Source organism: Dendrobates tinctorius, unplaced genomic scaffold, assembly GCF_039654945.1.
Source record: "Dendrobates tinctorius isolate UK_male_01 unplaced genomic scaffold, ASM3965494v1 ptg000087l, whole genome shotgun sequence".
Lineage (NCBI taxonomy): Eukaryota > Metazoa > Chordata > Amphibia > Anura > Dendrobatidae > Dendrobates > Dendrobates tinctorius.
This window is the reverse complement of record NW_027361755.1, coordinates 1809020-1836341: the sequence shown is the minus strand read 5'-3', so window position 1 is coordinate 1836341 and position 27322 is coordinate 1809020. Positions and strand designations below refer to the sequence as shown.

The following is a 27322-nucleotide window of genomic DNA, read 5'->3' as shown; positions in this document are numbered from 1 at the left end:
ATTCGTGCACTCAGAAGAAACTGAGTAACAAATTGTGGGTCCATTTTCTTGTGGTATTCCTTGTAAAAATGGTAAAATTGGGGCTAAAGCAACATTTTAGACATAAAATTGGAATTAATTTATTTCATTCGACTTTCCATTAATTCGCGGGTTAAAAAGTTAAAAAAAATGTTCTGACAGCAGTTTTGAAGTGTGCGTTTTTTTAATGGTAATATAATGGGGATTTTCCAATATATAGGCATTGCAAAGTCCATTTAAATCTGAGTAGGTCCCTAAAGAAACAGAGTTTGTAAATTTCTTGAAAAAATGAGAAATTGCTACTAAATGTTTAACCCCTTTACCCCCAAGGGTGGGTTGCATGTTAATGACTGGGCCAATTTTTACAATTTGCAAAGAAAAAGACACACTGGCGCTACAAACACACAGGCAAATGAATAAGCTGCTGGCACACCAGGCAGAAAAGGTGTGCTGTCTGCCACTGAGAAAACAAAACAACTGAACTAGAAGTGGCCGCGCTTAAACGCTGTGTGATGGATTAATGAAACAAACTGAAAGTGAAACTAAACAGTACTCACTATTGTGAAGACCGGCTGAAGCTAATCGTATTGTTCTTTGAATCAGGAAAAAAAAACTGTAGACTCAAGCAGAACCAAGGAGCGTACTCCCGTTTGTAAAAAGACACAGCTCCCCGCAAAGGAGCACGTCCCCCTGAGCGGCAGACAGCCACGGCCGATGGCGCCGCCGGACAGTAGCGTGGTGAGCAAGGGGCGTGGCCGGCGAGGGGCGTGAATAGTGGGTGGTGACGTCACCAGTCCGTACAAGACGGACATGTGCAAGGGCCAATCCTGACGCGTTTCGGGGGAGCCGTCCCCCTTCCTCAAAGGTATGGATCTTGCACTACCGCCCACACTTTAAATACCCCTGCCTCCACCTAAAAAATGACGCAAGCATATCCCTTTATGTGGCAAAATGCCCTCAAAATGAATATTAATAATAAACAACAATAAATAAACTTTATTCAAATAGAGTAATTTAAAACCCAAATGCAAACTGCTTAAAATCAGTTCAATACCGAATTATGCAAACCCCATACCCCCAAAAAAATAAATATATAGGTTTATAATTAAAATTCCAGCAATGATTAGTATCTGAATGGGTCACAACGCATATAATTCAATTTCATGATTAAGCCCATTTGGCACCAAACTATCCAGTGTGAAAATCCACCTAGACTCAACCCTCGACATACTCTTAATATAATCCCCACCCCTCGGATTTTTTCGAACCTTTTGAATACCAAAAAAGGTGGACCCCAAACTTGTCCCGCCATGTTTCTCCACAAAATGGCGGGACAGCGGGTGTCCTAAAAATCCCTTGGAAATATTGTCCAGATGTTCTTTTATTCTCTGTTTGAGTTTTCTTTTTGTACGACCAACATAAAACTTATTGCAGGGACATTTTACTATATAAATAACCCCCGTAGAATGGCATGTTAAATTGTCCTTGATCTGGAACATCTCAGTTTTTTCCATATTCCAAAAGGACGTCTGCGTGACTCTCTTGTTCTTCACACGCACACAGCATGAACAATTGCCACACGGAGTAAAACCCCCAATAGTGTTGGAATGTTTCCTATTTAATTTGCTATCATTTATCAAACCCTTTTTCTGGGTGGGTGCTAACAAATTGCCAATATTTTGAGCCCTTCTATAAACAAACCTGGGCTTTTCAGATAAAAATTCACCCACCAATTTATCTTTCTTTAAAATAGGCCAATATTTCTGGATAATCTTAGTAAAAACTCTGGGATTATTGTGAAAATGAGTAATAAAGGGTAATTTGCCAATTTCTTGTTTAATATCCAGAGTAGCCAAGACCTGTTTCTCTCCATTAATCAACCTACTCCTAGAAGCCGATTTTGCTAAGAGTCTTGCCTGGTCTACACTGGATGCATTATACCCTTTTTCTACAAATTGAGCTTGTAAAAAACTAGCTTCAATATCAAAATCACTATCCTTAGTACAATTGCGTCTGATGCGCATGAATTGGCTCTTTGGAATATTTGAAAGCCACAAAGGGAGGTGGCAACTGTTCATATGAATATAACTATTACAGTCCACCTCCTTGTGGTGACATTTAGTGAAGATCAAGTTATTTTCCACAAAAATATTAAGATCCAGAAAATTTACATTAGTGGAACTGATATTAGAGGTAAATTCTAAACCAAACGAATTATCATTAATCTCCTTCAAAAAGGAGTCTAGACTAGTCTGGGACCCCTGCCAAATAAAGAGCACATCATCAATAAAGCGCCGCCAATACAATAATCCCTCTCTTAAATGGCCATCATTAAAAATGTTAGACTCCTCCCACCTTCCAACAAATAAATTTGCATAACTTGGGGCAAACTTTGTGCCCATAGCCGTGCCCCAAGTTTGCAAATAAAACTGATTACAATAAATAAAATAATTATGTTTTAAAATGAATCTCATACTATCTACTATAAACGATATTTGAATAGAGTTAAAAATTTTAAATTTATGAAGGAAGTAATCAACAGCATCACACCCTTTTTCTTGGTCAATGACAGTGTACAAGGACTTAATATCCAAAGTACCCAAAAAACAATTGTGAGCCCACTTCACCAATTCCAAACTTTTGATAGTATCTCTGGTGTCCTTTAAATAAGCCGGGAGCCTAGACACACAAGGTTGTAAATGCGTATCAACATATTCTGACAGATTTGCAGTAAGACAATTAATCCCAGAGACTATCGGTCTCCCTGGTGGATGGCTGGGATTTTTATGGATCTTAGGGATGTGGTAAAAAACCGCTAGACTTGGTGTCCGGTTATTAATAAAACAGAATTATTTTTTATTTAAAATACCCAAAGCTTTACCTCTTTGGGCCAGAGCATCCAATTTTTTAACAAAGTGAAAAGTAGGATCACCAAATAATTTTCGATATGTGACATTATCACTGAGAAGTCTTAATGATTCCTCATGGTAACTTTTGCGATCTAAGACCACAATACCTCCCCCTTTATCGGCCCCTTGAATGACAATGTCATTATTATCTTGCAGGCTGACTAAGGCCCTCCTTTCTTCTCCAGAAAGATTCTGAGGAACAAATCTACGATTTCTATTCTTCATTTTTCTAATGTCCATAGAAACCAGTGTCTCAAATGTATAAAAAGCATTGGAGTATTCACTGATGGGATTAAATGCTGAAGGATTTGCTAATGATGTATGAATATACTCACTGGGGGCCGTACCAGATGAATGGAAACCAGCCATTTGTCTTTTTAAAAAATATTTTTTAAAAGCCAAATTCCGAAGGAATTTTTTCATGCTCACATATAAGTTAAACGGAACAGGCTCTGTGGTAGGAGCAAACTTTAAGCCTTTTTGGAGGAGGGATTCTTCTTTAATAGACAAAGTGTATGAACTAAGATTAAAAATTTTTTGACTGTGACTATTTATGTTCTTTTTCTTTTTGGTGAGTTTCCTCCCTCCTCTCTTACCACGCTTGACTTTGTATTTCGGACCTGAAAAAAATTTGAATTAATTTTGGAAGTGCCACCCTTCTTAGAAAACATTGGTCCTTTATTCAGGTTCTTTAAAACCTGAGTTTTTTTACTGTTACTCAGATTCCTAGATATCCCATTTTTAGGACCCAAAAATCTTGAAAATGATCTTTGTGCTGGAATGTTATGGTTCAGAGAATTCCCCATTCTGCTTTCCCCTTTGCCTCCAGGCACCTCCCCAATGGATGTCCTGGAGGTGTCCAACAGACGGGGTGAATCTCTGCTCGTGACTAGAGGAAGGCCTGCTCCACCCGGGGTATCTAGGTTTTCACCCTCTGACAATAAGGGCGAAAACCTATTACTGATAGGAATAATCGTATCCGTGGGCGTATAGACATCCAGCACTTGAGTGGTATGCCGTGAGTTAAACGGCCCCTTCCCCCTAACTATAGGAAGTTCAGGAGTATCGTCCTGTAGCTGTTGACTCCTTGTGTTAATTGACATTGGGGTATATTGGGTAGAGTTAGAATCAGCATAAGTAGAGAAGACTGGTGAGGTATCTACTGGAATCTGGGATGAAGAGCCTTTATATTCATCCAGTACCACAAACTGGGTGGTTGAAAGGGATTGTGATGAAATATCAATAAAAGAATTAACAGACTGTCTGGAAATATTATAGCCTAACACGGGCACTTCGTCCCTCTCAAATTTTCTCATTTTCTTTTGTCTTATTTCCTTCTCTTTTAATTGAAGTCTGTTGGTAATATTGATTGCCAAATCTTGAATTTCATCCAGATGATCAAAATCTTTCAAACAATCTAAATGTCTAGTAATTTCTCTACCAACAACAAGGAGATTTAATTTTCTCTTATCAATGATAAATTGAACCATTTTTTTTGAGAAGATTTTAAACATATCATCCCACTCTTTTAATGTAGCGGGGTCTCCAAAATCACCAGCAAGAGTCTTATATACCCTCAGACCCCTAGGGATTTTATTTACTTCTAAATATTTTTCAAGGGATGCAACCTCCCAAAGGTCCCTCATTTCATCATGTAAGAGTTTTTCTAAAGATTTTAAAATAATTCTACCTCTCACAGAGCCCGTAACTTCAGTACAACTGTTAGCAACATGTCCTTTGATGAATTTGAGACGGGATTCCCTATCTTTGCATAAACAGGACGTAGCCATAAGAAGCAGCCAAAGTGTGGAGCACACCAAAAAAGAAATTTGCAAAGAAAAAGACACACTGGCGCTACAAACACACAGGCAAATGAATAAGCTGCTGGCACACCAGGCAGAAAAGGTGTGCTGTCTGCCACTGAGAAAACAAAACAACTGAACTAGAAGTGGCCGCGCTTAAACGCTGTGTGATGGATTAATGAAACAAACTGAAAGTGAAACTAAACAGTACTCACTATTGTGAAGACCGGCTGAAGCTAATCGTATTGTTCTTTGAATCAGGAAAAAAAACTGTAGACTCAAGCAGAACCAAGGAGCGTCCTCCCGTTTGTAAAAAGACACAGCTCCCCGCAAAGGAGCACGTCCCCCTGAGCGGCAGACAGCCACGGCCGATGGCGCCGCCGGACAGTAGCGTGGTGAGCAAGGGGCGTGGCCGGCGAGGGGCGTGAATAGTGGGTGGTGACGTCACCAGTCCGTACAAGACGGACATGTGCAAGGGCCAATCCTGACGCGTTTCAGGGGAGCCATCCCCCTTCCTCAAAGGTATGGATCTTGCACTACCGCCCACACTTTAAATACCCCTGCCTCCACCTAAAAAATGACGCAAGCATATCCCTTTATGTGGCAAAATGCCCTCAAAATGAATATTAATAATAAACAACAATAAATAAACTTTATTCAAATAGAGTAATTTAAAACCCAAATGCAAACTGCTTAAAATCAGTTCAATACCGAATTATGCAAACCCCATACCCCCAAAAAAATAAATATATAGGTTTATAATTAAAATTCCAGCAATGATTAGTATCTGAATGGGTCACAACGCATATAATTCAATTTCATGATTAAGCCCATTTGGCACCAAACTATCCAGTGTGAAAATCCACCTAGACTCAACCCTCGACATACTCTTAATATAATCCCCACCCCTCGGATTTTTTCGAACCTTTTGAATACCAAAAAAGGTGGACCCCAAACTTGTCCCGCCATGTTTCTCCACAAAATGGCGGGACAGCGGGTGTCCTAAAAATCCCTTGGAAATATTGTCCAGATGTTCTTTTATTCTCTGTTTGAGTTTTCTTTTTGTACGACCAACATAAAACTTATTGCAGGGACATTTTACTATATAAATAACCCCCGTAGAATGGCATGTTAAATTGTCCTTGATCTGGAACATCTCAGTTTTTTCCATATTCCAAAAGGACGTCTGCGTGACTCTCTTGTTCTTCACACGCACACAGCATGAACAATTGCCACACGGAGTAAAACCCCCAATAGTGTTGGAATGTTTCCTATTTAATTTGCTATCATTTATCAAACCCTTTTTCTGGGTGGGTGCTAACAAATTGCCAATATTTTGAGCCCTTGGTTCTGCTTGAGTCTACAGTTTTTTTTCCTGATTCAAAGAACAATACGATTAGCTTCAGCCGGTCTTCACAATAGTGAGTACTGTTTAGTTTCACTCTCAGTTTGTTTCATTAATCCATCACACAGCGTTTAAGCGCGGCCACTTCTAGTTCAGCTGTTTTGTTTTCTCAGTGGCGGACAGCACACCTTTTCTGCCTGGTGTGCCAGCAGCTTATTCATTTGCCTGTGTGTTTGTAGCGCCAGTGTGTCTTTTTCTTTGCAAATTTCTTTTTTGGTGTGCTCCACACTTTGGCTGCTTCTTATGGCTACGTCCTGTTTATGCAAAGATAGGGAATCCCGTCTCAAATTCATCAAAGGACATGTTGCTAACAGTTGTACTGAAGTTACGGGCTCTGTGAGAGGTAGAATTATTTTAAAATCTTTAGAAAAACTCTTACATGATGAAATGAGGGACCTTTGGGAGGTTGCATCCCTTGAAAAATATTTAGAAGTAAATAAAATCCCTAGGGGTCTGAGGGTATATAAGACTCTTGCTGGTGATTTTGGAGACCCCGCTACATTAAAAGAGTGGGATGATATGTTTAAAATCTTCTCCAAAAAAATGGTTCAATTTATCATTGATAAGAGAAAATTAAATCTCCTTGTTGTTGGTAGAGAAATTACTAGACATTTAGATTGTTTGAAAGATTTTGATCATCTGGATGAAATTCAAGATTTGGCAATCAATATTACCAACAGACTTCAATTAAAAGAGAAGGAAATAAGACAAAAGAAAATGAGAAAATTTGAGAGGGACGAAGTGCCCGTGTTAGGCTATAATATTTCCAGACAATCTGTTAATTCTTTTATTGATATTTCATCACAATCCCTTTCAACCACCCAGTTTGTGGTACTGGATGAATATAAAGGCTCTTCATCCCAGATTCCAGTAGATACCTCACCAGTCTTCTCTACTTATGCTGATTCTAACTCTACCCAATATACCCCAATGTCAATTAACACAAGGAGTCAACAGCTACAGGACGATACTCCTGAACTTCCTATAGTTAGGGGGAAGGGGCCGTTTAACTCACGGCATACCACTCAAGTGATGGATGTCTATACGCCCACGGATACGATTATTCCTATCAGTAATAGGTTTTCGCCCTTATTGTCAGAGGGTGAAAACCTAGATACCCCGGGTGGAGCAGGCCTTCCTCTAGTCACGAGCAGAGATTCACCCCGTCTGTTGGACACCTCCAGGACATCCATTGGGGAGGTGCCTGGAGGCAAAGGGGAAAGCAGAATGGGGAATTCTCTGAACCATAACATTCCAGCACAAAGATCATTTTCAAGATTTTTGGGTCCTAAAAATGGGATATCTAGGAATCTGAGTAACAGTAAAAAAAACTCAGGTTTTAAAGAACCTGAATAAAGGACCAATGTTTTCTAAGAAGGGTGGCACTTCCAAAATTAATTCAAATTTTTTTCAGGTCTGAAATACAAAGTCAAGCGTGGTAAGAGAGGAGGGAGGAAACTCACCAAAAAGAAAAAGAACATAAATAGTCACAGTCAAAAAATTTTTAATCTTAGTTCATACACTTTGTCTATTAAAGAAGAATCCCTCCTCCAAAAAGGCTTAAAGTTTGCTCCTACCACAGAGCCTGTTCCGTTTAACTTATATGTGAGCATGAAAAAATTCCTTCGGAATTTGGCTTTTAAAAAATATTTTTTAAAAAGACAAATGGCTGGTTTCCATTCATCTGGTACGGCCCCCAGTGAGTATATTCATACATCATTAGCAAATCCTTCAGCATTTAATCCCATCAGTGAATACTCCAATGCTTTTTATACATTTGAGACACTGGTTTCTATGGACATTAGAAAAATGAAGAATAGAAATCGTAGATTTGTTCCTCAGAATCTTTCTGGAGAAGAAAGGAGGGCCTTAGTCAGCCTGCAAGATAATAATGACATTGTCATTCAAGGGGCCGATAAAGGGGGAGGTATTGTGGTCTTAGATCGCAAAAGTTACCATGAGGAATCATTAAGACTTCTCAGTGATAATGTCACATATCGAAAATTATTTGGTGATCCTACTTTTCACTTTGTTAAAAAATTGGATGCTCTGGCCCAAAGAGGTAAAGCTTTGGGTATTTTAAATAAAAAATAATTCTGTTTTATTAATAACCGGACACCAAGTCTAGCGGTTTTTTACCACATCCCTAAGATCCATAAAAATCCCAGCCATCCACCAGGGAGACCGATAGTCTCTGGGATTAATTGTCTTACTGCAAATCTGTCAGAATATGTTGATACGCATTTACAACCTTGTGTGTCTAGGCTCCCGGCTTATTTAAAGGACACCAGAGATACTATCAAAAGTTTGGAATTGGTGAAGTGGGCTCACAATTGTTTTTTGGGTACTTTGGATATTAAGTCCTTGTACACTGTCATTGACCAAGAAAAAGGGTGTGATGCTGTTGATTACTTCCTTCATAAATTTAAAATTTTTAACTCTATTCAAATATCGTTTATAGTAGATAGTATGAGATTCATTTTAAAACATAATTATTTTATTTATTGTAATCAGTTTTATTTGCAAACTTGGGGCACGGCTATGGGCACAAAGTTTGCCCCAAGTTATGCAAATTTATTTGTTGGAAGGTGGGAGGAGTCTAACATTTTTAATGATGGCCATTTAAGAGAGGGATTATTGTATTGGCGGCGCTTTATTGATGATGTGCTCTTTATTTGGCAGGGGTCCCAGACTAGTCTAGACTCCTTTTTGAAGGAGATTAATGATAATTCGTTTGGTTTAGAATTTACCTCTAATATCAGTTCCACTAATGTAAATTTTCTGGATCTTAATATTTTTGTGGAAAATAACTTGATCTTCACTAAATGTCACCACAAGGAGGTGGACTGTAATAGTTATATTCATATGAACAGTTGCCACCTCCCTTTGTGGCTTTCAAATATTCCAAAGAGCCAATTCATGCGCATCAGACGCAATTGTACTAAGGATAGTGATTTTGATATTGAAGCTAGTTTTTTACAAGCTCAATTTGTAGAAAAAGGGTATAATGCATCCAGTGTAGACCAGGCAAGACTCTTAGCAAAATCGGCTTCTAGGAGTAGGTTGATTAATGGAGAGAAACAGGTCTTGGCTACTCTGGATATTAAACAAGAAATTGGCAAATTACCCTTTATTACTCATTTTCACAATAATCCCAGAGTTTTTACTAAGATTATCCAGAAATATTGGCCTATTTTAAAGAAAGATAAATTGGTGGGTGAATTTTTATCTGAAAAGCCCAGGTTTGTTTATAGAAGGGCTCAAAATATTGGCAATTTGTTAGCACCCACCCAGAAAAAGGGTTTGATAAATGATAGCAAATTAAATAGGAAACATTCCAACACTATTGGGGGTTTTACTCCGTGTGGCAATTGTTCATGCTGTGTGCGTGTGAAGAACAAGAGAGTCACGCAGACGTCCTTTTGGAATATGGAAAAAACTGAGATGTTCCAGATCAAGGACAATTTAACATGCCATTCTACGGGGGTTATTTATATAGTAAAATGTCCCTGCAATAAGTTTTATGTTGGTCGTACAAAAAGAAAACTCAAACAGAGAATAAAAGAACATCTGGACAATATTTCCAAGGGATTTTTAGGACACCCGCTGTCCCGCCATTTTGTGGAGAAACATGGCGGGACAAGTTTGGGGTCCACCTTTTTTGGTATTCAAAAGGTTCGAAAAAATCCGAGGGGTGGGGATTATATTAAGAGTATGTCGAGGGTTGAGTCTAGGTGGATTTTCACACTGGATAGTTTGGTGCCAAATAGGCTTAATCATGAAATTGAATTATATGCGTTGTGACCCATTCAGATACTAATCATTGCTGGAATTTTAATTATAAACCTATATATTTATTTTTTTGGGGGTATGGGGTTTGCATAATTCGGTATTGAACTGATTTTAAGCAGTTTGCATTTGGGTTTTAAATTACTCTATTTGAATAAAGTTTATTTATTGTTGTTTATTATTAATATTCATTTTGAGGGCATTTTGCCACATAAAGGGATATGCTTGCGTCATTTTTTAGGTGGAGGCAGGGGTATTTAAAGTGTGGGCGATAGTGCAAGATCCATACCTTTGAGGAAGGGGGACGGCTCCCCCGAAACGCGTCAGGATTGGCCCTTGCACATGTCCGTCTTGTACGACTGGTGACGTCACCACCCACTATTCACGCCCCTCGCCGGCCACGCCCCTTGCTCACCACGCTACTGTCCGGCGGCGCCATCGGCCGTGGCTGTCTGCCGCTCAGGGGGACGTGCTCCTTTGCGGGGAGCTGTGTCTTTTTACAAACGGGAGGACGCTCCTTGGTTCTGCTTGAGTCTACAGTTTTTTTTCCTGATTCAAAGAACAATACGATTAGCTTCAGCCGGTCTTCACAATAGTGAGTACTGTTTAGTTTCACTTTCAGTTTGTTTCATTAATCCATCACACAGCGTTTAAGCGCGGCCACTTCTAGTTCAATAATTTTTACAATTCTGACCACTGTCCTTTTATGAGGTAATAACTCTGGAACACATAAATGGATCTTGGCGATTCTAAGATTGTTTTCTCATGACATATTGTACTTCAATTTAGTGGTAACATTTCTAACATATAACTTGCATTTATTTATGAAAAAAACGGAAATATGGTGAAAATTTTGCAATTTTGAAACTGAATTTTTATGCCCTTAAAACAGACAAAATAGTTACTAAATAACATTTCCCACATGTCTAATTTACATTAGCACAATTTTGTAAACAATTTTTTTTTGTTAGGAAGTTATAAGGGTTAAAAGTTGACCAGCTATTTCTCATTTTTCCAATAACATGTACAAAACCATATTTTTTAGGGATCACCTCACATTTGAAGTCACTTTGAGGGGTCTGTGTGGCAGAAAATACCAAAAAGTGACCCCATTCTAAAAACTGCACCCCTCAAGCTACTCAAGACTGCATTCAAGAAGATTATTAACCCTTCAGGTGTTTCACAGGAGCAGAAGCAGCATGGAAGGAAAAAATGAATGTTTAACTTTTTAGTCACAAAAATGATCTTTCAGCAACATTTTTTTTTTATTTTCCCAAGGGTAACAAGAAAAATTGGACCCCAAAAGTTGTCCAATTCGTCCTGAGTACGCCGATACCCCATATGTGGGGGAAAACCACTGTTTGGGCACACAGTAGGGCTCGGAAGGGAAGGAGGGCCATTTGACTTTTTCAAACTAAAATTGGCTGGTATTGAGATCGGACGCCATGTCGTGTTTGGCGAGCCCCTGATGTGCCTAAACAGTGGAAACCCCCCATAAGTGACCCCATTTTGGAAACTAGACCACCTAAGGAACTTATATAGATGTGTAGTGAGCACTTTGAACCCCCAAGTGTTTCACTAAAGTTTATAATGCCCTTGTGTGAAAAAAATATATATATTTTTTTTCCATAAAAATGATCTTTTAGTCCCCAATTTTATTATTTTTCCAAGGGTAACAGGAAAAATTGGACCCCAAAAGTTGTTGTCCAATTTGCACTGAGTACGCCGATACCCCATATGTGGGGGGACCACTGTTTGGGCACACGGTAGGGCTCGGAAGGGAAGGAGGGCCGTTTGACTTTTTCAAACTAAAATTGGCTGGAATTGAGATCGGACGCCGTGTCGTGTTTAGCGAGCCCCTGATGTGCCTAAATAGAGGAAACCCCCACAAGTGACCCCATTTTGGAATCTAGACCCCCTAAGGAACTTATCTAGATTTGTGGTGCACACTTTGAACCACCAAGTCTTTTGCTAAAGTTTATAATGCCTGGGTGTGAAAAAAAATAATTTTTTCTCCACAAAAATGATTTCTTAGTCCCCAATTTTTAATTTTCCCAAGGGTAACAGGATAAATTGGACCCCAAAAGTTGTTGTCCAATTTGTCCTGAGTACGCTGATACCCCACATGTGGGAGAAAACGACTGTTTGGGCACACGTCGGGGCTCGAAAGGGAAGTAGTGATGTTTTGGAATGCAGACTTTGATGGAATGGTCTGCGGGCGTCAGTTCCGTTTGCAGAGCCCCTGATGTGCCTAAACAGTACAAAAAACCCACATGTTAGATCATTTTGGATACTAGACCCCCAAAGAACAAATCTAGATGTGCCCCAACTAATCTAATGTTTCCGGTAAAGTAAATTAGTAGTACATGGAGGTGTGGTACAATTTGAAGGAATCCTTCATGCACAAGCCAGGTTTTTCGGGGCAGGTGTCGCATTGATAAATGGTATCCTTGAGTATTCCCTTCTTGTAACACACTCAGCATCTTTTTTGTGGCTTACCTTTTCTTCCGGTTGGCGGGACCACCCCCGGAAAATGCTGACCTGGTACAATACGAGCACCTTCAGTTACAGAAGTACTGTGGCCACTTCTTCCGGAGTGCCAAACATCAGGGCCTTAACCACTACCTCCTGGAACTGAAGGTATGACATATTGGTGTGGCGTACACATCGTGACAGCAGGAAAGCATTGAGTATTGCCATTTGGACGATGTGCATGGCCTGCTTTTTATACCACATCTTGGTATTCCTCAAAGCATTGTATGGTTGGAGGAGATATCAACGCCCCCCCATGTTTTTGTTCTACCCCAGTACACAGTCAGGTTTTGCTGACCCTGTGTAAAGGTATCCCGTACAGTGCAGAGGGCGCTGCCTTCACCGTGTATGGTGGTCAAGAGAAGGACATCCCTCTTGTCCTTGTATTTGACCACCAGCAGGTGGTCACTACATTGGGCTCTGCTCTCACCTTCTCTGAGCATCTGCCCAAGTAGCGTCTTCGGGAGGCCTCTACGATTTTTGCGGACAGTACCGCAGGCTGTGGTACCTTGCGCAGAGAGGAATTTGTAGAGTGGGATGCTGGTATAAAAGTTATCAGTGTAAAAGTGATAACCTTTATCCAGCAGTGGGTGCACCAAATCCCACACAATTTTCCCACTCACTCCCAGGAAAGGTGACACTCAGGGGGTTCAATCCTGATGTCCATCCCTTCATAAACTTTAAACCTGTTTGTGTACCCTGACGTACTCTCACACAGTTTGTAGAGTTTGATTCTGTATCTGGCCCTCTTGCTGGGCAGGTATTGACAGAATTGCAGCCTTCCCTTGAAATTAATGAAGGACTTATCCACGCAAATGTCCCTTTGGGGCACGTACACTTCAGCAAACTTTTTGTTGAAGTGTTCGATGACCGGCCGGACTTTGAAAAGACGGTCAAAGTTGGGGTCATCTTGTGCGGGACACTGTGCATTATCAGTATAATGCAGGGATTTGTGGATGGCCTCAAAATGCATCTGGGCCATGACCATTTGGAACACTGGAGTGTTATATAAAATATCAACACTTCAATATTGCCAAAGTCCTGGCTTCTTCAGGATTCCCATATGAAGGACCAGGCCCCAAAACTGCATCATTTCAACTGCGTCTCAGGAAACCAGTTAGAAAATGATGAACGCGGGTTTTGTTCCAAAAATTGATGAGCGTACAAATTAGTTTTCTCCACCATGAGGTTAACAAAATACTCAGAGAAAAAGACTTTGAAAAAGTCTATTTCTGAGAGGCCGATGGTGTCAAACTTGATTCCTGATTCTGCCACAAAATCAGGAATCAGTGGCTCGTAATTTTCGGGGGGGGCGAGGTTCATACAGAGTGCGCTGGTTCAGCTGCGGGAATGGTGAGCGCTGCCTCATCTTCTGTCCTGGGGCGTCTATGTGGCGGTTCCACAGGACCCGATGAGGAGGAGGAAGAGGATGAGGGTGAAGAATCCAAAAAGTACAGAAATGTGGGATCCTCTCCCTTGCTATCAGTGTTGGAGGCAAGGAAAGAATATGCCTCCTTCACTGAATAGCACTGTTGGGACGAATTTGATGAGGAGGACATATTTTTGTGTGAATATGGTGCTTTGTGCGTACTTTATTGATAACTGTATGTGTGGGGAAAAAAATGCCTGTGGGAAAAAAGTCTAAAACAGCAGGCCCTAGCTCTGATAAGTGAACTGCGTGTCACTTATCAAAGTTCTGCGGCATCTGTATGTGCACACAGGGGTGGCGCAAGGGGGGGTGAAACAAAAAGGAAAATGGCAGGCACAAACTCTGATAAGTGAACTGCGTCACTTATCAAAGTTTGGCAGCTGGGGGATGTGTGTGTGGAGTTGGCGCTAAGAGGGCTAAGAAAAAAGTGAGCCTGATTGTTGATCGGTGAACTGCATCACCAATCAAAGCTCAGCGGCTGTGCAAAGGGGGGTGGAGGGGGGTAAAAAGAGGGCTAAGGGGGTTGGGGGAATTGGGGTGGATGAAAAGAGATTGGGCAGGGATCAGTTAGAGTTGTAGTCAGGTGGCGCGAAGGGGATGAAAAAAATGGAAAATGTGTGCAAAGAGGGGTGGAGGGGGTAAAAAGAGGGGGTAAAAAGAGGGGGGATGAAGATAGATTGATCACGGATGAGGGATCAGGTAACACTTACAGTTGTAGGGTTTTACTTTTTTCTCTCTTCTTTCTTCAGCAGGGATGGTGGTGCTACAGGCTGCTGTGGTACCACAATAGCCAGCACAGCAGGAGATCCAGCAGTATGACTGCTCTGTAGGGAATCCTCAGCTAGTGTGAGTACCCCTGCAGAGCAGTCATACAGGTCACCTGCAGGTCAGAGACAGGTCACAGAGAGGTCACACCGCTGCTGTTACCTGTCATTGGTGGGATTGAATGATTACATCAATCCCACCAATCCCTGCTGGCCCTGGTGACCATGGCAACTGCCTAGGATCAGAGCTCACAGCTCTGATTCCTAGGCAGGTCAAGGCCAGGTCACCAGTAGGGCACAGAGAGGTCACAGCATGATCACAGCTGTGTCCTGTGATTGGCATAATCGATGACATCGATTGCGAAAACCAGCTCCTGCAGGCCCTACTGGGCCTGTCCTAGCCTCCAGCCTAAGATTGGTGCTATTACAGCACCAATCCGGGCAGGTATCACTGTATTCGCACCAACCCGACAAACTAATCGCCCTCATTACTTTTACTGCATGGTGAAAGGCACAAAAAATTAAATAAAAGCAATAACTGAATTGCTGGGCTTTGTTCATTCTGTGTCTGAAAAATCTGAACAAAAAGCTATCAAAAATATTATGTACCCCAAAATGTTACCAAAACAATTTGCAACTTGTCCCACAAAATTAAGCCCTTGTACAGCTTTGTTAGCCAAAAATTTAAAAAAAGTTACAGCTCTCAGACTATGACGACAAAAATATATATATTTTTTTTTAAAAAAAAAAGAAAAAGCATTTTTACTGTTTGATACCAGCAAGACCTAAAAAAGCACATAAATGTGGAATCGCTGTTATAAATTCTCATCATCACTTATACCGCACAATGAACCACACAAAACTAAAAATAACTATTCTTTTACTGCTGTCTATTTGTTCATGTTACCTCACAAAAATCAGGATAACGCTTGGCTCACATTTATCCTGTGCTTTCCGCTGAGCGGTTATGTCAGGGTTTCCATGTAAATTCTGCTTTGTCCCCACATGAGGCGAATGGAGGTATAATTGATTGGGGCAGGGAGAGATTCCTACCTTCCGTTTCCTTAATGCAGAGCAGACAGGACCAATGCTGTTCGGCGTCCTGAGAGATGATGCACACCAGGGATTGTGAAGTCCAGACGTGTTTATTTGGAAGTCCGGACATACAGCATATGATTGGTAATACAGTACTTCTCCAGAAATGCAGGTGTAACAACCAAGGTGGTACAGCAAAGTGGTACAGCAAAGTGGTCAAAAACTGATGCCTTTCACAGCTCGGTGCAAAGCATGTCTCTTCCAGAGAAAGTGAAACTAACAATAGCTGCTAGAAGGAAGAGAAGACCTGAACCTTGACCCGGAAGTGGAAGGCATGCCATGAGGATTAATTATCTGCAGGCTGCTTTATAGAAAAAAGACTAGATTATACACAGCATGAAAAATAATACAATCTATGGAAACCATAGAAGCATGATTTAGACGGAACAGCACAAATTCCCCAAAATCTCATTTCAAACAAAACCCCGGACAGAACCACTCACTTTATGAGGCAGATTGTCTGTGCTCCAGTCATGTCCAATCATTTTAGGCGTCTTTTTAGCATACAAGTGTGGGCGACTAAAGATCTGTGCACTCGTAAAACTATGCATATCATGGAACTGACACCAAGCGGAGTATGAAGTGTCTCCATCTGCCTCAGTATGGGGGTGGCTCTGTAGGGGATTTCATCTGAATCACATTTTTTGATCCAACCTTATTTTGGAAGCGATCAAAAAATACTATGTGCACCAAAATGTTACCAATAAAAACTCTAATTTATCCCGCACAAAACCAGCCCACACTCATGTTACAGGTAGAACAAAGTGACATGGTTCACAACCAACAAATTAAATCCAGTGAATTCTGTGCTCCACAATTATTGCCCATAAACTATTCTAGCAAAATCTGTGCAGCAGAAGCCAAATAGCGCTCCTTCCTTCTCAGCCCTGACGTGTAGCCAAACAGGAAATTCTGACGACATATGGGGCAGTTCCGTGTTTGGGCGAAATTGTGCAGTAAATTGTGGGGTCTGGTTTTACCTATTAACCCTTGTGTACCTGACAAATTTACAACAAATACAAAAATTCTTACCACTAAAATATCATATTTCCACATCTCAATGTTATAAATTTATGTGAGGCATGGGTTCAAAATACTCACTACACCCCTAGATGAATTCCTTGAGGGGTCTAGGGTTTCTGCTGTTTTCACATTTCAGAGGCTCTTCAAATGTGACATCGCATTCACAGGCAAATAGTGCTTTTTCCTTTTCTGACCCTGCCATATACCAAAGCAAAAGTTTTTGACCACATATGGGGTATAGTCGCGTTTTGGACAAATTGTTCAACAAATTATGGGATCTGTTTTCTCCTATTATCCATTGTGAAAATTTCAAATTTGGGGCTAGAACAACATTTTCGTGATAAAAATGAAAATTTTCAGTTTGACAACCTAATTTTAACAAATTCTGTGTAGTACAAAACCTAATTTTTTACCACTAAAATGTCATATTTCCACGTCTCAATGTTATGAAATTCTGTGAACCACCTATGGGTTCAAAATGCTCACTATACACTTGGATAAAATCTTTGAGGGATGTAATGGAGTCACTTGTGGGGGGTTATCACTGTGAGGCTGTGCGCACACAGTGTGTTTTTGATGCATTTTCTCCGTGCAAGCTAATTCAATGACAATTCTGAAGTGTTGTGCACATGATCAGTAAATTTCCTTTGAGTATTTGTAGTGCGTTTTCTCTGCAGCATGTCGATTTCTTGTGCATTTTTGCAGCATTTTTCACCCATTGACTTCAAATGAGTCAGTTAAATCCGCAGCAAAAAAAAGCAGGTATAAAAATGTTGCGGGTTTGCTGAGTTTTTGTTTGCGTTTTTACCTGCTTCCTATGGTGTTTCTCAATCTGTCATCTGTGTGACAGCGTGGGAAACACTGGCACACAGGTTCTTATCTGCAGTAACGCTACTGCCAGTAAGATCGTTTGTCAGAGCGCTGTAGGATAATGCTGTCAGATGTCAGCGTGACCACGCAGCTGTGACTGACCAGCGGTAACACTACCGTCGGTCAGAGCAGTACGGGGTCATGCTGTCAGACGTTAGCGTGACTCCGCAGCTGTGACTGTGACCCACAGTAAAAAGCTTACCATAGGTCAACAGGTGTGGGGTGATGAGACTACTGCTCCCATGGGGCTCCAAGTGATCAGTATAGTCATGGGACATTATAGATTATCTTCTCTGCGGACATGTGAGGAATTTTGTAGTTTTGTTTTATTTTTGTTGCAGGAGACTTTGAGTTCGATGGATTAGACAATCGGTGAGTTTGGTTTAATTTTTTAATTTAATTAATTTAATTCAGTAAAGCAGTATGTGTCATTATTTCAAATAAAGGACTTTATTATGAGTGTGTGTGTTTTTATACAATATGACTATGGGGTTAGTAATGGGAACATGTTATAGATGCTGCTCCATTACTAACTTGTGGGCTTGATGTCACCTGACAATACAAAGGTGACATCAACCCGACAAATATGAACCACACTTGCCACCACTACAGGGCAAGTGGGAAGAACGAGGCTAAGCGCTAGATTTGGCAGCTGATGTTTTTAGTCTGGGAGGGGGCCAATATCCATGACCCCTTCCTAGGCTATTAATATCAGCCCACAGCTGTCTGACTAGCCTTTGCCGGTTAGATTTTATAGGAGGACGCTATGTCAATTTTTTTCTGGGGTCCCCCTGTAAACTAGCCAGTAAAGGCTAAGCAAACCGCTGAGAGCTGATATTAATACCCTGGGAATCTTTATGGCTATTGACTCCTTCCCAGAATACAGTATTAGCATCAGCCCTCAGCTGTCGGCTTTCCCTGTGCTGGTTATTAAAATTATGAGGGAACCCATGCAATATTTTTCATTTTTTTTCTTTAAAATTAACAGTTGCTATTTGGCTACAGCCTATGTACATGTTCATTCTGTTAATGTTCCTACATAGGCTGGTGACAATGTGTGTGTTTGCTTATCGGCTTAGTAATGAGTAATTTCATTACTAAGCCTAGGGCTAGGTGTCAATGACAGCTGCTGACACCAAGCGCTAATCCCATTACCCTGATGCCATTGCATCAGCATGAAAAAGGTTATGTTGAACCAAGAAATTACATCAGAAAACTTTTTTTAAATATGTCTTTATTTAGCTCAAAAATGCCTTCAATGCTGTACAAATGCGCATGCAAAAGTGCACAAAAACAGGCGCTTTTGCCTTGGAATTGTTCCTGTTAAGGGATGCAGAAATCTTCCAGAAATTACTGCAAGCAAATACTCAACATGCGCTCATAGCCTTAAAGGACATCAGGAGCTCTCCAAATGAGACATGTCTCTAGCACTTCATACCATCAAACTCTGTGTTCCAAAGCATCATTCCTTCCTTTACAAGCCCTGCCGTGCATCCAAACAGTAGGTTTCTTCCATAATATTGTGCTTATCCAGGGAGCTAGTCTGATTGCCGTATGTGGAGTCGGGAAGGAATTTTTTTCCCCAATGTGAAGCTTACTGTTTGCCACATGGGGGTTTTTTGCTTTCCTCTGGATCAACATGTTAGGGCAAGTTAGGATAGGATATGGGTTGAACTAGATGGACTTAAAGTCTTCCTTCAACCTTAATAACTATGATACTATGTGTAACTGCGTACTTAGGAGATATTATAAATTGCAAATTTTGGGGTCTATTTTCTCCTGTTACCCTTGTGTAAATAAAAAAAAGGGGGATAAAGGTACATTTTAAGGATAAAATGTGATTTTGAATTTTCACAGCTCTACATGATAAACTTCTGTGAATCACCTGGGGGTTCAAGGTGCTCATGACACATCTAGCTAAGTTCCTTGAGAGGTCTAGTTTCCAAAAAGGGGTCACTTGTGAGGGGTTTCCACTGTTTAGGCACATCAGGGGCTCTCGATTCCAGACTTTTTTGCATTCAAAAATTCAAATGATGCTACTTCCCTTCGGAGACCATTAACATGCCTCCAAACAGTGGATGCACATCAAATTTTAGGGTCTATTTTCTCCTGTTACCCTTGTTAAAATAACACATTTGAAGCAAAAGTAAAATTTTGGGGAAAAAAGCTAAATGTTAATTTTGTTCCATCCACATTACTTTAGTTTCTGTGAAGCACTAGAAGAGTTAATAAAACTTCTTGAATGTGATTTTGAGGACCTTGAGGTACAGTTTTTAGAATGGTGTCATTTTTGGGTGTTTTCTGTCATATAGGCCTTCCAAAGTCACTTCAAATGTGATGTGTTCCCTAAAAAAATGGTTTTGTGAAGTTAGTTGGAAAAATGAGAAATTGCTAATCAACTTTTAACCCTTGTAACTTCCTAACAAAAATATGTTTAAAAAATGATGCAGATTTAAAGAAGAAAAGAAGACATATAGGAAATGTTATTTATTAACTATTTGTCACCAGGTTTGGCCGATACGAGTTATGGCCACCGCCTTTCAGGGCTTATCTACAGCATTCTATAATGCTGTAGATCCAAAGCCAGTTGACACAAGTGTCACCACCTGGCTTATCCGAACATCTCCATGAAGCCGGGTGACCAGCAGGTCCCAATCATAGCTGTCTCCAAACGTATCCATGGTTCAGCAATGGTCCATGGAGCAGATCTGTATCCTTCTAACCAGAGCTGAAAACCCCAAGGTTGTTTCCTATAGAACCACAGATCTGTGTCCCTCGTGATGGTGCCATAATGGATTGGCTGCAGTCCTGTCTCTCGTACGTTGGGTGTTATGCAGAATGTCTGGCTGTGTCACTCTCTCCCTCTTCTCTCTGTCTCTGAGTCTTTTTACTGGAGACATGTAATCTATTTTTAGATTTACCCAGTGTCCTTCAGTCCAGCATCAAGATAAGGGAAAACAATGGTGATGAGATCAGGTAGCATTACTTGACCATTTAATCTATTTGCCCAGTCTTTCCCTCTCTGCTTTCAAAGTCAATGCACAATTAGCATATCAGCAAGCATCAATAGTCAAAGATAAGCACACATTGTGTCATCTATAATAATAAATGCCCTAAGCAGCTTCTGGTTGTAACAACTTCCGTCCAGTTGTAACCGGTGACGTCACCGCACACCTCTTTCCATGTTAACCCTCAACACACCACTCCTCCTCAACACACACTCCTCTCACCATCTCCACTCACGTCCACTCACTCTTTCACTCCACATACGACCCTTTCTCTCACTCCTTCTCTCATACTCACGCCGTCATCGCCGCTGATCCACGATCCCCGACATCTTCTTCCGCCGGCGCCATCCTGGATCCAGACGTCCTCCACGCCGGCGACATGTTCTTGCGGCGACGCCATTTTGGATCGGCGAAATCCCGCGATACTCAAGATGGCATCGCCGCAAGAACATGTCACCAGAGAGGACGACGTCGGGATCCAAAATGATGACGGCGAAAACTCGCGAGATTTCGCAGACGCCATTTTGGATCCCGACGTCGTCCACGCCGGCGACATGTTCTTCCGGCGATGCCATCTTGAGTATCGAGGGATTTCACGATACTCAAGATGGCGTCGCCGGAAGAACATGTCGCCGGCGTGGACAACGTCTGGATCCAGGATGGCGCCGGCGGAAGAAGATGTCGGGGATCGTGGAGCAGCGGCGATGACGGCGTGAGTATGAGAGACGGAGTGAGAGAAGGGGTCGTATGTGGAGTGAAAGAGTGAGTGGAGATGGTGAAAGGTGAGAGGAGTGTGTGTGTTGAGGGTTAACATGGCAAGAGGTGTGATGCTATCGCATCCTACCGATGCGATAGCATCGGGCCATAATCTAGTATGAAATATCAGCTTACAAGTCACTATTACATGCTTACACAAACAAAAGTCAGTTTTTCTTGACACACTAGAAATCAACACTTAAAGCGAACCTGTCAGCAGTTTTGGCCTATATAAGATATGGCCACTGCCTCTCAGGGCTTATCTACAGCATTCTATAAGCCTCTGATCCCACCTGAAAGATAAAAATAAGTTTTATTATACTCACCAGGGGGGCAGTCCGGCGCTGTGTGGCCCAAGGGGTGTCGCAGGTCTGAGTCCTGTGCCTCCCCATCTTCTTGCAATGCCGCCCACCTGTTGCTTCATCACTCCCTGGAATTGTGCTCCTGCGCAGGCATTGAGGGCAGACCAAAGTATTGCAGTGCGCAGGTGCTGGGAAAGGTCAGAGAGGCCCAGCGCCTGCCCACTGCAGTACTTTGCCCTTGCTGTGTGCCAATATCTGCCAGGTATGGGGAAGACTTACCTGGTGATCCTGCTCCATACACCCACTACTATCTTAAGCCATATTTGTATAGCAGATGTCAATAAGAGGTTAAATTCTTAAAATAAAATTTTATAACATACTTGAATGATAAAAAAAAATCCTGTCACTTGCTATGGAAGTGATTAGAGTCAGCTTATCTTACTGTTTGCACTTTCCCACTGACTCAACAAAACAACAACTTTATTTGCTCTTTTCAACTAGTAACACCTGAGGCATGGAGAGTAATGATGTCTTTAAAATCTGGTCTCTTGGCTGAAAGTACCTGGGCATTAGACACCATCAGCATCCTGCTGTATGAAGACAGCACAGTAGCCACATTCAACCTTTCTCAGGTGGGTATAGTTGTGTGTATGTGTCTGTGTATCTATATAGAAATGTGTGTGTATTGTGTATGCATATCTAAGTAAATATATGTAAATATTCAGTATTCAGCAAATGTTTTAGGCAGGTATGGATAAAATGCGGCAAAGTAAAAATGTTTTAAAAAATAAAAGTGTTAATTGTTTTATTTCTACATCAATTAATTAAAGAGTGTAAAGTGGATAAAGAAAACAAAAATCTAAATCAAATCAATATTTGGTGCAAAAACCTTGTGTATTCAAAACAGCATTAAAGCATAAATGTTTCTTGATACACGTGTGCATAGTCTTTAAAAGGAACTTAGCAGGGAGTTTGTTCCAAACATACTGGAGAACTAACCGCTGATCTACTGTGGATGTCGCTTGTGGAAATTTTACTCTCTTCTTGTGATCCTAGACAGACTTGCTGATGTTAAGATGAGGAACATGTTGGGGCTTTATCATAACTTGCAGGACTGCTTGCTCTTCTTCACAGTGAAAATAGTTTTTAATTATATTGGCTGTACTGTATATTTGGGAGCATTGTCCTGCTGCAGAAAAAATTTGGAGCAAATAAGATGTCTCTGTGATGGTATTGCATGATGGATAAGTATCTGCCATCATTGTTTATTGTGCTTATATAGCACCTTCATAATATCAACCCAGGACCCCAACAGTGTAATGATAGTGTTAACTACTAAGCCACCAAGCCATTATTTCTTATCACTACGAATATCATTAATCCTGATCAAATTCCATACACATCTGCAAGGAGTTTGTATGTTCTCCCCGTGTTTGCGTGGGTTTCCTCCGGGCACTCCGGTTTCCTCCCACACTCCAAAGACATACTGATAGGGAATTTAGATTGTGAGCCCCATCGGGGACAGTGATGGAAATGTGTGCAAAACTGTAAAGCGCTGCGGAATATGTTAGCGCTATATAAAAATAAAGATTATTAAGATTATTATTACTCTGCTGAACTACAGCTTCAAACTAGCAAGGAACCTCCACCAAGCTTTACTGTTCCCTGTACAATTATTATTGTACTGCTATCCAGCTCTCTGGCAAACGTCTGCTTTCTGTTGCAACCAAATATTTAAAATTTTGATTCAATCTAGAGAATCTGCTGCATTTTTTCTTCACCCCAAATCCTTTATTTTTGTGCATAGTTGAGTTTCATGGAATTGTTTCCATGTTAAAGGTATGGTTTTATGCAGCAATTCTTCCATTAAGGTCATTTGTGGCCAAACTTCTCCAAAAGATTTGATGGGTGTAGCTGGGTCCCACTGATTGCTGCCATTTCTGAGCTGATGGCACTGCTGGGCATCTTTCCATTTCCAAGGGAATTAAGCATAATGTGTCTTTCATCTGCATGCATGAAGTTTCCTTGGCTGAACACGTTGTCTATGATGCTCAACGTTACCAATTTATTGGTGTTCTCAATGCTGAGAAATGTAGTTATATGCTTAGTGCCTTCAAGGAGGTGTCTGTCTGGCTCCAAATTTATTCTGCACCAAACATACAGCCAATGTCTTTAAAAAATATTTGTGGCTTAAGTTAGAACAAGGAGACCTGGAAATGAAAAAGTGGGTCTGACATAGCCCAGATTTCAATATCGAGACTGTGTGGGTTCAGATGATAAGATAGAGGGATTTGTGCAAACCTAAATCCACAAAATAGCTATGGTTAGATCTACAAGATGTTTGAAACAATCTGCCAGCCTAGATTCTTTGACCTCTGTACCTAGAAGTGATGCTGTTTTGAAGGCAAAGGGTGATCACACCAAATATTGATTTACATTTTTTTTTTGTTTATTCACTTCACTTTTCATTAATTGACATTTTGAAAACATCTTTACTTTGCAGCATTTTTCCACACGTGCCTAAGATACTTGCACAGTCCTGAATATATTGTGTATGTGCATATAATATATATATATGTATACTATATATATATATATATATATATACAAAGCAAAAAATCATGCACAGCACAACAAACAGGGTGCAGAGTTTCACAGGCATATACCAACCTTGTAAATAGAGTAAAAAAAAGTTGAAACAGCACTCCATACAGCGATAATAAGGTGCTCTTTATTGGCTCATATGGCGACGTTTTGGTACTGAGTGCAGACCTTTCTCAAGCAGTTACAAAAGTGCATATGCAAACTATTTAAGGCAAATAAATTGAAACAATATTTAGCAGCAACATACCAAATCCTGCCATAGATTTTTGTAGAAAAAAATGCATAGGCAATTAAATGAATTCATCAAATCAATAATTTATTAATAAAAAATTATTAAAAATAAAACAAGAACATTTTACAAAAGTCAGGGACAATAAATACACTAAAGAATAATACAACCCAAAAAGCACTTTATAATTAAGCAGAATAACCCTGAAAAATATGCAGAAGGTAAAAAAAAGTGCCTAGTGCCAAAGAATAGAAGAATTCACTTTTTTTGCCTTCTACAAAGGGGAGGAGGGTGTGAATGGGAGGAGACACAAAGGAGGAGGATGTGAGCGTGGGCCGCGAGACTGAAGCGGGGGCCAGGAAGGAAGAATAAAAGAAAGATGGCCCTATAGGATGATGCAAGTGGCTGAATGATGGAAGGCAATGAGAAGGTGAACCTTTGTAGTAAGCCTGTGGGATGGCTTCAGAGGCAGGAGAAGGATGCTGAGCCCTGGTTATGGAAGCTCTCCAATTGCTTCTCAGCTGTTGATCAGGTGTGACCTGCTGCAGGAGAGACACCGAAAGGCAACATGGCAAGCATTAGACCTTCCGTGGAACTGAAGGATATCCCACCACCACCTCCCCCACCCCCACTTGAACACTGCACTTCTAGCTTCCCACTCTCCAAAATCCAACCTCCTACCGTAAAGTCAATCCATCTTCAAAGTGGACCCAAACCCATAGGCAATGGTATATCTGATGCAAAAAAGATATGGCCTAATATTCCTCTTCCGAATACCCAGACTGCTGCTCTTCCTGTATGTAATGGCTGCGGAACCCAAGGAAATGTAAAGGAAACTGCAATACTACTTGCTAAGAACTTCTGTAAAGCCTCACAAAAATTTGGATCTACAGAATTGTCGTTGACTGGACAAATGCAAGAAAACCTGCCGCCTATCGGTGTGTTCTGGGACATTGAAAACTGTTCTGTTCCCAGTGGTCGTTCAGCGGTCAGTGTAGTAAAGCGGATTCGCGAGCGACTTTTTAAAGGTCACATAGAAGCAGAGTTGATCTACAGTATGTTTGTGATATCAGTAAAGAAAACAGAGAAGTTATTGAGGAACTGAACAATTGTCAGATAACTGTTGCCCATATCAATGCCATAGCAAAAAATGCTGCCGATGACAAGCTCAAACAGAGTCTGAGGAGGTTTGCAGACACTCACACGTCTCCAGCAACCGTAGTTTTGGTTTCTACTGATATATATTGTGAGGTAGCGCTGTCATTCACATAGGGAATTCTCGCTTAGCCGCCACAAAACCAGATCCGGCACGGGTTTTCCATAAAACCATTATAGTCCATGCGGTTTATTATGCAGCATAAACCAAAGCAAGCACCATAAAGTTCATATCAGCATAGCGTCCTTGACAGAGCTTCTCTCTGTCCTCCCTGTGGTCACACAGGTTGGCATACACAGGCTCTTCAGCCTCATAGTTATCTCACCCATGTCAGGGTTTCCTCATGGCTGTTTCTCCATGCTGCAGACATCCATTCCCTCCTGGGAATCATCAGGCACATGCAGCCATTACACACAGCCACTCCACATGCTGTTAGCCAGGAGACACATCTCCCAGTGGGACCTTTCACAACGGACCAACCAGGTCCCTGCATATGGGTCACCCTCTCAGGGCCGTAGGGCACTCGGTACCGGGCCAGTGTCAGGGGGATGTGTCACAGCAGCGGTGACCCGGTCCGTGGCGCCACAAGTGGTGCTCGGCAAGTGAGATGTTAGGCCAACGCTGCATGCGGATCCTCTGGGGATGGTGGTGTGTTGCAGCATAGATGATATAGCTCCCCACAGGTGAAGCTATATCCTCAGGGCCGTGTAGTTGCAATGGATGAGGAGAGGCGCAGGCGGTGTAAAGGATGGTACCCAGATGTAGCGGTGCTGAGAGGGTTGGCGCAAGAATGAATGGAGGACACCGGGGCTTGTAGTTCCAAAGCTTTACTCACAGTCTGCGGTACACAAGCCTGCCTCCGGGCCGTGTCCTCCAGGTCAGAGACTCAGTCAACCCCCAGGCAAGATGGAATGCTCTCCTCCAACACTCCACCAACATGTACCTTTCTGAACGACTCCTCTATAGCGCCTTAAAGTGTGAAGATCTCCTAGTACTGAGTTACACTGGAGTTCATCCTGACTGATGTTCCAAAGAACTCTACTTGTATGGCAGACAGCTGTAGCCTGCTTCGGGGACTCCCTTCTCCTGAGTCCCGGCTCTCCAGTTGCTGTTGTGCCACAAGTCTTAGATGCGAGTAGTGCATTTACAGCCAACTACTCCACCGGTGTCTGCTGCAGAACCATAAGTGTCTATACAACCTCGGGGACCCGGCCCCGGCCTTGCACTGAGGACCTATAGGCAGGGTTCCTCTTCCAACCCACGTCCTCTCTGTTCTCCTTACTCCTTCGATCCGTACTTGTCTTTCTCTCTCTTATGGAAGCTTAGGTTTCAGTTCTACGTTTTTCTCCTTCCTTTCCTTTCCCGTGCCAGCTGGCTCAGATCACTGAGGCAGCTGCAGCACTCCTTCCTCCATCCCTTCTTCCAGGGATCCTCACTCCTGTCTGAGTGACTTCCTACCCGACTGACCTTCTGTCAGACTGACCTGTCATCCTACATTTTCCCACTCTTTTATGTATCTTAACTCCACCCACCTCCCAGCACGTTCAGTGTTCCAAGCAGGGAACCACCAAAGGTGCTCTGCTACTCTCTAAGCACTGAGCCACAATGTGGTTGTGCAGAACTACCCTGTT

At 41.5% G+C, this 27322-nt stretch overlaps 1 protein-coding gene and 1 pseudogene across 9 annotated transcripts in view; both read left to right on the top strand.

Moving 5' to 3' along the window:
- The window catches only part of ARID1B (AT-rich interaction domain 1B), a 2758190-nt gene that overhangs the window by 2710586 nt on the left and 20282 nt on the right, over window positions 1-27322 (top strand). For all 9 annotated transcript variants that reach the window (XM_073585743.1, XM_073585747.1, XM_073585745.1 and 6 more), the window contains one exon: window positions 22204-22334. In XM_073585743.1, the coding sequence (XP_073441844.1) occupies window positions 22204-22334 (131 nt within the window). The remainder of the gene's footprint in view (window positions 1-22203; window positions 22335-27322) is intronic.
- Window positions 23632-25926, top strand: LOC141098168 (meiosis regulator and mRNA stability factor 1-like; annotated as a pseudogene).